The 12,419-nt window shown below is 40.7% G+C and overlaps 1 protein-coding gene and 1 pseudogene across 1 annotated transcript in view; one reads left to right on the top strand and one right to left on the bottom strand.

Annotated features, from left to right (window-relative positions):
- Positions 1 to 929: 929 nt before the first annotated feature.
- On the bottom strand, positions 930 to 1,874 carry LOC102811628 (annotated as a pseudogene).
- An 882-nt stretch (positions 1,875 to 2,756) lies between these two features.
- The window catches only part of ALG8 (ALG8, alpha-1,3-glucosyltransferase), a 42,343-nt gene continuing 32,680 nt past the window's right edge, over positions 2,757 to 12,419 (top strand). The window contains exons 1-2 of the mRNA XM_006864988.1: positions 2,757 to 2,914; positions 11,637 to 11,715. Of these exons, the coding sequence (XP_006865050.1) occupies positions 2,820 to 2,914; positions 11,637 to 11,715 (174 nt within the window). The 5' untranslated portion in view covers positions 2,757 to 2,819. The remainder of the gene's footprint in view (positions 2,915 to 11,636; positions 11,716 to 12,419) is intronic.

A 12,419-nucleotide genomic window follows, 5' to 3' on the forward strand; every position in this document is an offset into this window, starting at 1 on the left:
GTGTACCTAGTGGGGGAATTAGATAATCACACATACAAGTGTAAATCTGCACTCAGCCAGAGCTGCGCAGAATAGGATAAAGGGAGGTTAAGGGGTCTCAGGTGCCCTTGATGCAGTGGTTAAAGCACTCAGCAGTTCAAATCCACCTGCATTTCTACTTTGCCCTGTAGGGTCCCTATGAACAGTATGGCAATGCGTTTTTAGGGAAGGTTTCTCTGAGGAAGTGGCACTTGATTTGAGGATGAAGATTTACATAGACTAAAGAGTCATGGTGTGGCACTGTAGGATAAGCATTTGACCGACTGCAATGTCGGTTTGAACAGCAAGGCCAGTGGTTCAAACTTACCAGCCACTCTTCAGAAACCCTATACATGATCGCTGAGCCAGAATCAACTTAACGGCACTTAACCAATAATGTGGAAACCTGGTGGCACTGTAGGATAAGCACTGAACTGCTAAATAGGATTAACAGTTCAAACCTACAAGTCGCTGCACCATGGGAGAAAGATGGGCTATCTTTTTAACCATTGACTTACATATTTTTATTTGGAAATGTTTGTAGTACAGTAAAACTAAATTTGAGACACTGAATATAATTATTTTATATATATAGTTTATTATAAGGAGCTCTGGTAGCATAGTCGTTACAAAATGGCCTGTGAACTTCAGGGTCAGCAGTTCGATATTACCAGCGGCTCCACAGGAGAAAAATGAGGCTTTCTGCTCCCATAAAGATTTACAGCCTCAGAAACCCTGTACAGGGTCACTATGAGTCGGAACCGACTCCACAACACATTACAACAATAGTTTATTATATATATATATATAATGAGACATGGAGATTATTTACACGATGCAAGATTTCATAACTTCAGTGGGATGGGCAGCTTCACATGATGCCATTTCAACTGAGATTTCTTTCAGTCTACCTACACACTCCCAAGAACGTCATCATCTCTAAATAAGAAATAATTCTTGTCATCTACAATTCTTTTGGTGCCTCCATATTCTGGGAGAACTTTATCTCCAACTTTCACACTAGGCGGTTGAATCTCTCCACCTCTTCCTTTAGATCCTCATCCAACAATTAGTACTGCTGCTTCTAGTACTTTTTTTTTTTTAATCCATTCAATATTTATTCATTAGATGTTTGAATAAATGACCAAACTTTTTAATTACAAAGATATTGCAAGAAGATTCTAAGATACATGACTCCTGGATATATCCTTAATAAAGACATGTTTCAAAATACAGAAATTTTGTGTTTCTGAAATCAGTCATAAAATGTTTTGAAAATGAAGCAGAACCTTTAAAACTATAAAAATTTGAATGCATTAACAGGTGTGAACATCAGCAGAATCAGCAAAAGGGTTCAACTATCATGCCTTTCACTAAAATGAGCTTCAATGGTAATCATTTGGCACGGTTACGTTCACAAATCTTTATTGACTAGTTGGTAAAGATTAACCTCCTTTCGACTATTTGTGTATTTTTTTAAAAAACTTATGTGAATTGAGTGATAGTACACATGGGAGAACATCGGGTTTACACTCATCCTATCGCATTTCGTTTGCTTGCAGTACTTTTCCTTGAGATTTTTCGGGAAGCATAATACCTTCTTTAGTTAGTTTCAGCTGCGCTCCTTTCCAATACTCCATCAAAGAGAAGAAACTTTCTAAATGCCTGTCCTGCCAATCCAGGAATCCCATTCGAACGTTCCACCCTTTATTTTACGTTTAATTTCTCATTTCCTAGGTCTGTCGTTGTCGCTTGTCTGGTCTGTAACCATACTAACTTTAAGGGCCTCCCATAAGGTAAGGGGAAAAGAGCTTGCTTACTATATAGCTGGAAACACAGACTGTTTTGCACCTCATGCCATTCTCTACCTAGGATGTCGTGGCCCATTTGCTTAACAAACTCCTTTCCTTTTTTTTTTTTTTTCCCAATCCTCCAGTTCAGGCGTCCTCCTGAATTGAGGGTTAGACTTCTCTCGAGTACTTTTATCAACTATAACTCAGATTTCAAGTCTCCTCCATTAGCCTGAGAGTCTCTTTCTTGCCTGTTGTTGTTGTTGTTAAGTATAGGTTCCGACTCATAGTGACCCCCGCACAGGATTTCCGAGGCTGTAAATCTTTACGGGAACAGAACGCCTCATCTTTCTCCTGCGGAACCGCTGATAGTTTCGAACTGCTGACCTTGAGGTTGGCAGCCCGACTCTTTCTTGCCTGTTGTTGTCAGGTGCCATCGAGTCGGAACCGACTCATAGCGACCCCATGCACAGCAGAACGAAACAATGTCCGATCCTGGGCCAACCTCACTACCGCCGCCACACTTGACGCCATCAATGATGCCATCTGGCTGATCCATCTCGTTGGGGGTCTTCCTCTTTTTCTCTGACCCTCCGTCTTACCCAGCATGACATCCTTCTCCAGCGACTGTTCCCGCCTGACATCATTCCCACCCTAATGATTTGACATCGAAATTTAAAGTGACAGTATCTTTCTTGCCTAGGTATCCCTAATGTCAGGCAAGTACAAGATGCAGAGCAGACGCCCAGTCACATAAGTATAAACTAGCAAAAGAAATTCATTCAGCCACTGCTTGCAAACACTATCGGTGCAGCAGCGAGTCTTCCAGAGCCAGAGAAAGACAAAAGGCCAAGAAAGGACGGTGGGCGGGAGGTTTAAACCGCTGAGCTCTTGACGCTAGATGGCTGAGGCGCATGCGCACAACGTATAGACACCGCCTCAGAGGGCTTTCTCCGCATGCGCGGGAGCCCGGATGTGATTCAAGTTGGTTGAATACGCGGGACTGTAGAGATGGCGGCGCTCCGAATGGCGACCGGTAGTGACAATTGGTTTTCGGCATTGGCGCTCGGAGTGACTCTCCTCAAATGCCTTCTCATCCCCACCTAGTAAGGGACCCGCACGGCCAGGGGCTGAGCGGGAATGCCCCGTGGTCGGTTAGGGTGGGAGTGAGAAGTATGCACCTGGGTAATAGGAAAGGATCTTAAGACTGTGTGGTGGCCACCGTGTCTTTGCTAAGTGTCTCACCCCGCTGATTGGTTCTTGAGTTAAAAACATAGCCTTGGGTAGCTAGTATTAGGCTAGATTTAGCTGTAGTAGCGTAGTGGTTACGAATCGGACTGCGAACCGTGAGGTTCGAAACTACCAGCTGTTCCGCCGGAGAAATATGGGGCTCCCGTAAAGATTTACAGCCTCGGGAAATCCTGTGCAGGGTCACTATGAGTCGGAACCGACTCCACGACACATAACCAACCATGTTGCTGAGCCTCCGGGCCCGCTCTTTAACATGCAGATTAAGACTTCTCCTCCACCTTTCACTTGGTGGTTATCTACGGCTTATTGATGAGAAATTGTTCTAAGTCTTGGAGATGCACGAGGGGACCCAAAGAATTCGTCGGAAATTTCCAATTTAATTCCGTTTTTCCACGAACTTTTTGAAGTCCTCTTGTAGTGGTGAGCTCAAAAACAGTCGGGTTCTAGTCTTCATGAAGTTGGTAGGAGCAGATACACAAAATAGTAAAGATTCAATCAGTGATAAGGACTACATAGGAAGTATTTTTAGGTGCCTTCGAATCACTTCTGACTTAGTGCGACCCCAGATGCAGCAGAAGAAAACGTTGCCTGGTCCTTCGTCATCCTCATCATCATTGCTGTTTGTTGGCAGCCACTGTGTCAGTCTATCTCGTTATGTGGCTAAGTAACAGGTTTTCTCTTTTAGGAAGCAATGTTGAGTTAAAATCTAAGGCAGCAATGTGAAAAGCAGTTCAGGCTCAGAGAAGAACGCGTGCAAAGGCCCTGTGGTAGGAAAGGACTGCATTTCAGGAACAGAAAGTAGCTTTTGCCATTGTGGCTGAAGAGTGATTCAGGGTGAGGGGCATGGCTCTTGTTGCCATTGTCAAGTGTGTTATGTGAGAAATGAATGCAAAGCCGAGACAGAAAGCATGGAAAGTAGTTAGGAAGCAGCCATCAACTACTGGAGCATATACAATGGGTGGTGGTGGTGGTTGTTAAGTGCTGTCTAGGTGGTTGACTCTTAGCGACCCTGAATAGTTTCCAAGGAGCAACTGATTTGAACCACTGACCCTGTGGTTCAAACTGACCTGTGGTCTAGTGCTTTATCCTGCAGCGCCACTCCAGGGCTCCAGTGCTATGGGTACTCAGTGTTTATTAATTGTTCATTTCCACCTTCCCTTCAGGAGCTCTGGTAATACAGTGGTTAAGAGTTGGGCTTCTAAACTCAAGGTCAGCAGTTAGAAACTACCAGCTGTTCTGCAGGAGAAAGATGAGGCTTTCTGTTCCTGTAAAGATTTACAGCTTCTGAAATCCTGTACAGGGTTGCTATGAGTTGCAGCCATCTCTACAGCGCACCACCACCACCCTCCCTTCATCCTTCCTAACACTTCTACCATCTTGAGCTATCTCTCTTCTTCCTTTTCCCATTTTTCCCATCTCACCCCAGTTAAGGGTTTAACTTGTTGGTATTCTTTGATTCAAGCTCTTGGTGATGCTTGTTATGTATGAGAGTTGTATGTAAACAAGTAATGTCCGTACTGCTGTGTATGTGTAATTATATAAACAATGGAATGCCTGTAGTTCAGCAATGTGACTTACATGGAGTTGGAAATAGAAGTTGGTCAGTTTAACTTTCAGCATAACTGAAAGCAAAGATGGTCTTTCCATTTTAAAATCAAATTAGAAAATTCTAAAATATAAAATTCCTTTCCACTCTTCTTATTAAGTGCTGTCAGGTCAGTTCTGACTCAACTGGAACCCTGTGTGGGGTTTCCGATACTATAAATCTTGGATGTGGGAGCAAAAAGCCTCATCTTTCTTTCACAGTGCAGCTGTGAGCTTGAAATGCCAACCTTGTGGTTAGCAGTCCAGTGCTTATCCTACAGAGTCACCACACTTAACTCATAGTTTGGAAATTTTATATATATATATATTTGAAGTAGGTTTTGCTTTAGTTACTTCATCCTAAAAGTATATCTTCAGGGTTATTATTTTGGCCCAAGGTTAAGAAAATATACACTAAAGTTGAATATAGTCTTCTGCTTCTCAAAATATAGGATGTGGGAGTGAAGCAACAGGATAAGGCAGGTTTACTCAACAAAATGTGTATTAGATGTGTACTAACTACTGCATTATGTAACAAGCACTGTGGCTAGGCACTCGAGGAGAGGACATATGGGTATGATCCTTAACCCTATGAAGTGTGTAGTTAGTAACATTTGTTAGAAACAAATTAACACTAATATATAATTAAATTGGACTCCTGGTGTGGTGTGGTAGGATCAGCACTGAACTTTGAACCACAAGATCGGCAGTTCACACCCACCAGCTGCTCTTGGGAAACACTATACAGGGTCGCTGTAAGTTGGAACCAACTCCACAGCACTTAACAACAACAACATAATTAAATTATTGTTATAATTGAATAAGGATTCCTGGTATGTTGCTACAGGATAAAGCGCTAGTCAGTTAGAGCCACATGGTCGGCAGCTCAAACCCACCAGCTGCTCCTTGGAAACCCTATACAGGGTCGCTATGAGTCGGAACCAACTCGATGGCAACGTAACAACAACAACAGTAGCATATAATTAAATAACTACAACTTGTGTAAAGTATTATAAAGGAGAACAGGCTCCTTCCTCTAAAGGGGCTACCAAGGAGGACTTACTTAGAGTGAGTGCTATGGAAGATTACAGAGAAGCTAATGGCATGCATGAAAGTACTATATGAGCCAAGGCCAGATGGCAGGAAAAAGTTGGCCTGTTTGGGCCACTAGAATAGACAACCTAACTGGAATGCAAAAGTTAAAAAGAGTAGCAGCAACCGAATTTTACAAGAGCTTATAAAGCCAGGATGAGAAGTTGGATTTTATTGTTAGGTTTAGTGGGAATGGTTTGCATTTATAAAATGTTTCTCTGGCTGCTGTATGAATGATTTGGAGGAAGTAGAAGTAGAACCTAGGAGACTACTGCAGAAGTCCACTCATGGTGACTTGGACCAGAGTGGTGGCAGTAGAGATAGTAGACAGATTGAAGATTCATAAGCGTATCTTAAGTCAGGAAGGATTTCCAGAGAAAATGACTGCTAAACTGGAGCTACTTGGTGGTTTTAAGAGCTACAACTCTGTGGTCAGAATGTTTTTTGTTGTTATATGCTGTTGAGTCGATTCCGACCCATAGCGATCCTGTATAGGGTTTCCAAGGAGCAGTTGGTGAGCTTGAACTGCGTATCTTACCATTCAAACCGACTTTGCAGTCCAGCGCAGTAACCCACAGCACCACACCAAGATTCCGTGGTCAGTATACCTGGGTTGAAAACTGGCTCTGCCACTTATTAGCTACATGACTTAGGGCAAGCTACTTAATATCTCTAAGCCTAAGTTTAGAACATCTCTCATCTGTAAAATGGTAAGAGTGACTGTCCCTACCCCCTTTTAGAGATATTCCTTCCCTTAAACTCACTGCCATTAAGTTGATTCTGACGCAGGTGAAGAAAAAGGATGGATGGAGCATCGAGGGCAAGGTGAGGTGGGAAGATGGTGAGAAGTGGCCTGGAAAAATGAAATGGCAACATTAGGAAGCTGTGTTCAGCAATTTGAACTTTATTCAAAGGACTGAGTGTAGTTGAAAAGTTTTCACAGGGAATATGACATCATGTTTGTGTTTTGTGAACATTACTTTGGCTGCATACATAGAAGAAAGGCATCAGTGTTAATGGGAAATTAAATTAGGAAGCTATTCTAGGATAAGAAGCTCTGGTAGCGTAGTGGTTATGAATCAGGCTGTTAATCTCAGGGTCAGCAGTTCGAAACCACCAGCTGTTCTGTGGGATAAAGATGAGGTTTTCTGCTCCCGTAAAGATTTACAGCCTCAGAAACCCTGCACAGGGTCGCTAAGAGTTGGAACCGATTCCACAGCACATAACAACAAACAGCAATTATAGGCCAGGTAAAAGGTGATGGTAAGTTTTTTTAAATGCAATTTTAAAAAATTTAAAAAGAAACAGTCACTTGATATTTGGCATTATGTCAGTAGTCCTTCTCAGGTTTGCGTTTTCTCAAATACAGTTACAGCAACTTCTCAGTTAATTCATTCATCAGGAAAAAAGAACTGGTGATAACACAAGGCCCAAATTCTCCCCTTTTGGTTTAGATTTTTGTGAGTGTCGTTATTAACCTCATTTTTATATCTGCATTACTGAGGAAGTATTCTGTAAGGAATACTCCACGTAACTTAAGCTTAAAGGAGGCTAAAATTTTCTAAACATCTTTCAAATTTTTATTATAATCCTCCCTGATTTAGACTGTAGATTGAATGATTATATCCATAAAATAAAAACAGGTGATATTATAAAAGGAATAATCAGAATAAGAAAATCAAATTCAAATTAAGTCCGATTCAGCAACCCTGTAAAACAGAGTAGAACTGCCCCATAGGGTTTGCAAGGCTTTCAACATCTACAGAGTCCAGACCGCTGTATCTTATTCCTGCCTGCCTAATGGCTGGTAGGTTCAACCTACTGCTGACCTTTCAGGTAACACTTAAACATTTAAATACTGTGCCATCAGGGCTCCTCAGAATAGGAAAACATTCTTAAAAATAAACCCACCCCACTGCCATCTAGTCCATTCCTATAGAGCAACAAAACAAAATCTTTACGGAAGCAGACAGCCCAGCAGCCCAACAACTAACCCACAGCGCTACCAAGAAGAGCTCTTAAAAATAGAAAAATGTAATTGCAAATATTAAAAGGGTGGAGTGTAGTTTTCTAATCTTCTAAAAAGAAAACATAGGTGAGGAGATTAACAAATACATAATACAATAAAATTCCTCAGAGCTTGAGGACACTTGAGTTCCCAAACTATGAATTTTAATAAGACCCTCACCAAGAAATTTCAGATTAAGTATAAAGGGAACAAAATTTCCAGAGAGAAGAGGGAAATCACAGAAGAAAAACATTTCTTAGTAGCAAAATTGTATGCTAAAAACTAGTGGAGCGATCCTTCAAAATTCGGAGTGATTTCAACCAGAATTCTAGACCCACTCAAGGATAATACATCAGAAGCACAGCAGAGCTCCATGAATTTTTGTAAAGTGGAACTAGCACCTAGTTGGTAGAATTTTTCAGTTTCATACTCACTGGCTTTAGTACCTGGTACATAACATTTGAATAATAGTTAAATTAACTGGTCTTTTTTGTAGATGTATGGATATAATCTAATCACAGACAGCATTGTACTTCAAGATCTTGAAATGTTCTTTTTGATGATGAATGTGACACCATTCCTTTTCAAGTTATCATTCCCAGCATAGATAACTATATGATTATCTGATTCAAAATGGTCAATACCAGTCTATTTCAGCTCACTATTGCCTAAGATAACTGTTTGTGTGTTCCATTTCATTTTTGACAACTTCCAGTGTTCTTAGATTCATAGTTAGTTCCAGTTGTTAATGAATGTTTGCAGCTGTTTCTCCTTATTTGAGCGCCCCATCAGCAAATGAAGGTCCCGAGAGCCACACTCTATTCATGTCATTATGGTCAACTCTACTTTGAGGATGGACTCTTCTCCAATTATATTTTGAATGACTTCAACCTGAGGGGCCCATCTTCTGACACTGTATCTAACAATATTCTGCTGCCATTCACAGTGTTTTCACTTTCCAGTACTATATCTGACAGTGCTCCACTGTGTTCCTAAGGTTTTCAGTGACTAAACATTTGGAAGCAGTCTACCTCTCTTTCTTACTGGTCTGTCTTAGTCTGGAAGCTCTGCTGAAACCTGTCTACCATGAGTGACCCTGGTGTTAAGCTGGTGTTTAAATTACCAGTGGCATAGCTTCTAGCATCATCACAGCAACATGCAAGCCACCACAGTACAACAAACTGACAGGCGAGTGGTGCAAGTTTCTGTGTTAGTACATGTTTTATTATAGTTTGTCACTTCTTGTCACTATATAACATCAGTTCTCAGAACTTTTTGGTTCATATTTATCTCTTAAAAATGAGTGCATTCATAGACGATACCATTACAGATACTTTTCAGACATACCGAAGCACCTTGTGAGAGTGGTTGTGTGAGTGTGAAGGCTTAGGGCCTTAGTCTTATGGGACAGCTCAATCAGTTGGCATCACTAGGTTTATGTTCTGCATCCTAGTACAGTGAGTGTTGTCTGGGGCTTTTATGAGCTTGCAAACAGCTGTCTAAGCTGTTGAACTCTATTCATCAGGAGCAAAAGAGAAAGAAGGAGACTAAAGTCTCCAAAAACAAACTAGTGTACAAGGCTACATAAGCCACAACCTCATCTATTCTGAGACCAAAAGATCGAGAAGATGTCTAGCTACCACTATCAATTATTCTGATCAAAACGCTGACAGAAGGGGAGAAATAAGTGGAATAGAATTCAAATGCTTAAGAAGTCCACTCTCAGTGGACTAGTTAAGACTAGAGAACTCTCTGAATCTACTGCCCTGAGAGACTCTTTAAACCTTGAACCAAAACTACTCCCTGAAGTCACCTTTTAGCAAAATAACAGATTGGCACACAAAATAAGGATATTATCTGTGAATGTGGTGCTCCATTAAAAAACCTGTAAGAGACCAAAAGAACCTCACGTGCTTTAAAGGTGGGAAGATTAAAAGGGGCAGGGGAACTATTGTAAGGAAGCAGAACTTCCAGAATACCATGAAGGGGAACTGTCACTGAACAATTTGTTGAACTTATCAAATGGGAACCTAATTTGCTGTATAAACTTTGACCAGAATATTTTAAAAATATTTAGTGAGTGATCCCAAAGAGCTGTATGTATTTATATGGGCTGTGTGTTTACCATTTAGAATTAAAAGTGAGAAATTGCTAGAGCTTAAGAATACACAAGCATACATTCCAGCAGTCGTCAGAGTGATAATACCCTCACATGTATGTAGTTTTTAGACACGCCACTGTGTGCTCATGAGAGAATGAGTGAAAAAAATGGCAAATTACATTTTAATAGTATAATCCTGGAGTCCTGGTGTGGCGCTGTGCGTTAATGCGCTGGATTGCAAGGTTGACTTGAACCATAAGGTACTTTGTGAGTTACTCTTTGTAAAATTCCATTTTATGAATATGCTATAATTTATTTAGCCATTCTGTAGTTCATGGATATTTTAATTGCTTCTACCTTTTGATTACATTACGAAGAGTGCTGCTTTAAACAATCCTTATGCAATGTGTGCCTTTGGTGAACATGTATATGTATTTCTGTTGGGTGTATTCCTAGATATGAATTAGTTCAGTTTTGAATGGTGATTTTGAGAAATCTAGGAAATTCAGGTGGGACTATAAGCAGGCAGCTGGAGATGTTTGAGAGGACTTTTGTAGAAATTTTGTAGAAAATGGAATTAAAAGATAATGGACTTTTCCCAGGAAGATTTTGAAGTCCCCTCTTATGTCCCTGTGGCTGTTCAGTGCCTTCTAATTGATTCCAACTCATAGCAACCCCATGTGATAGAATAGAACTGCCAATAGGGCTTTCTAGACTGTAATCCTTACAAGAGCAGATTGCCAAATCTTTGTCCTGCAGAGCTGCTGGCTAGGTTTGAACCATCAACCTTTTGGTTTGCAGCTGAGCTTAACCATTATACCATCAGGGACCATATTTGTCTATGGTTGTTGTTAAGTGCCGTCGAGTCGGTTCAACCCATAGCGACCCTGTATAGGGTTTCCAAGGAGCAGCTGGTGAGCTTGAACCACCAACCTTGCAGTTCAAACGGCTTTTCAGTATGGCACCTTAACCCACAGCACAACACCATACTTGTCTATAGAACTCAGGAAAAGAGACCAAGGTTGCATATTGAGACTTAAGAGTGTTTGCTGTACTGGTGAGAGTAGAAGGTATAAATGTGAATAAGATTGCTCAGAGCAGAGTAAGTTATATTAAGAGAGGACCAAGAACAAAGCCTGGGAAGATCAACATTTTCCTAATGAATATTGGAAGTGGAAGCTGTGAAAGAGATGGAGAATGGTTGTCTAGGAAACTCCAGATGGAGTTGTCATCAGCTCATGTAGAACTTACTGTGTTTGAAGGTGTAAATTTAGTTTGGCTTGGGAACTCAAGATGGGAGATGCTTGGATTTGGATGTAGTAAGAGGGGAAAACAGTATTCAGAGTATTTGGTGACATAGGAAATACAGCACAGAGGCTTTTCCTCCTCTGTCTGCTGAAGCCATGTGCATTCTTGACAACCCAGCTTGTCTGTGAGGAATATTCTAGATAATATCCTGATAGACTTGCACTTGTATATGAGCAAGGGTAAGTCCTGGCGGAACCAGAGGTCTGAGGACTTCTCCCAAGGAAAAGCTTGGGGCTGTATTAGCCCTTTAGATGGTTCTGAGACCCTGTTCATTTGCTTCTAGATCCTCGACAATTTTCCATAAGGATTTCTGACCTTCAGTAAAGTGAAGTGTTTCAGGATTGTGCACTTTCTGTTATCTGTCTGTATAGGGCAGAGTGCTGTGACTGCTTGGGGGTGTGAGTCCATTTAAAAGTGTAACTATGGAAATGGGAAAGTGATACATTGACAGAATCACATTGTACTCACTTAATTGTTTTGGCAGTCATTCCACAGATTTTGAAGTGCATCGAAATTGGCTCGCTATCACTCACAGCTTGCCAGTATCACAGTGGTATTATGAGGTAAGTTTTAAGTGTCACTTGTTTGTTTTAATATGTAAAGCCACATACATACTGATAGTGATCCTAGGTCTAATTATTCTTTATGAAGATTTTATTCTTTCTACAGTTCTATTTTCTGGCACTTTTAGGGAACCCCTTGCTTTAAAATGAATTTCCCAGTCTGTAAATTAGTACAGGATTGCTGTGAGTCAGAACCAACTCCATGGCACAGAACAACAACAACAAATTGGAACTTACAGTAGCTGCTGCTGTATCATTTTTGAAAGTACACTGGATTGAGAAAGAAAAATTGGGTTCTAGACGTGGCTCTGCCACAACTAGTTGTGTAGTTGTAGAAAAGACACTTCATGTCTCTGGGCCATGGTTTCTCATATAGCACGTAAGGATTCTGGATTATTTCTAAGACCTACTACTTAATGATTTTTATGAAGAAAGGAGAAATTACATGTGATGTGTAGGTTTCAGATCATGTAAAAACCATTCTCTAAAAGCCACATCTGAGCTTTTATTCCTGGCATGAATTACTAAATTGCATATGATACTTAATGAAAAAGAGACTTCAGATGAGAAATGTCGTGATCTAAAGCAGCATTCTGTTGTGAAGAAGATTTTTTTTTTTTTTTTTTTTTTTACGTTTTTATTGTGAATTGAGTGATAGTTTACATGGGAGAATGGGAGAACATTGGTTTACACTCATCATTTCA

The sequence above is a fragment of the Chrysochloris asiatica genome, unplaced genomic scaffold, assembly GCF_000296735.1.
Source record: "Chrysochloris asiatica unplaced genomic scaffold, ChrAsi1.0 scaffold00074, whole genome shotgun sequence".
Lineage (NCBI taxonomy): Eukaryota > Metazoa > Chordata > Mammalia > Afrosoricida > Chrysochloridae > Chrysochloris > Chrysochloris asiatica.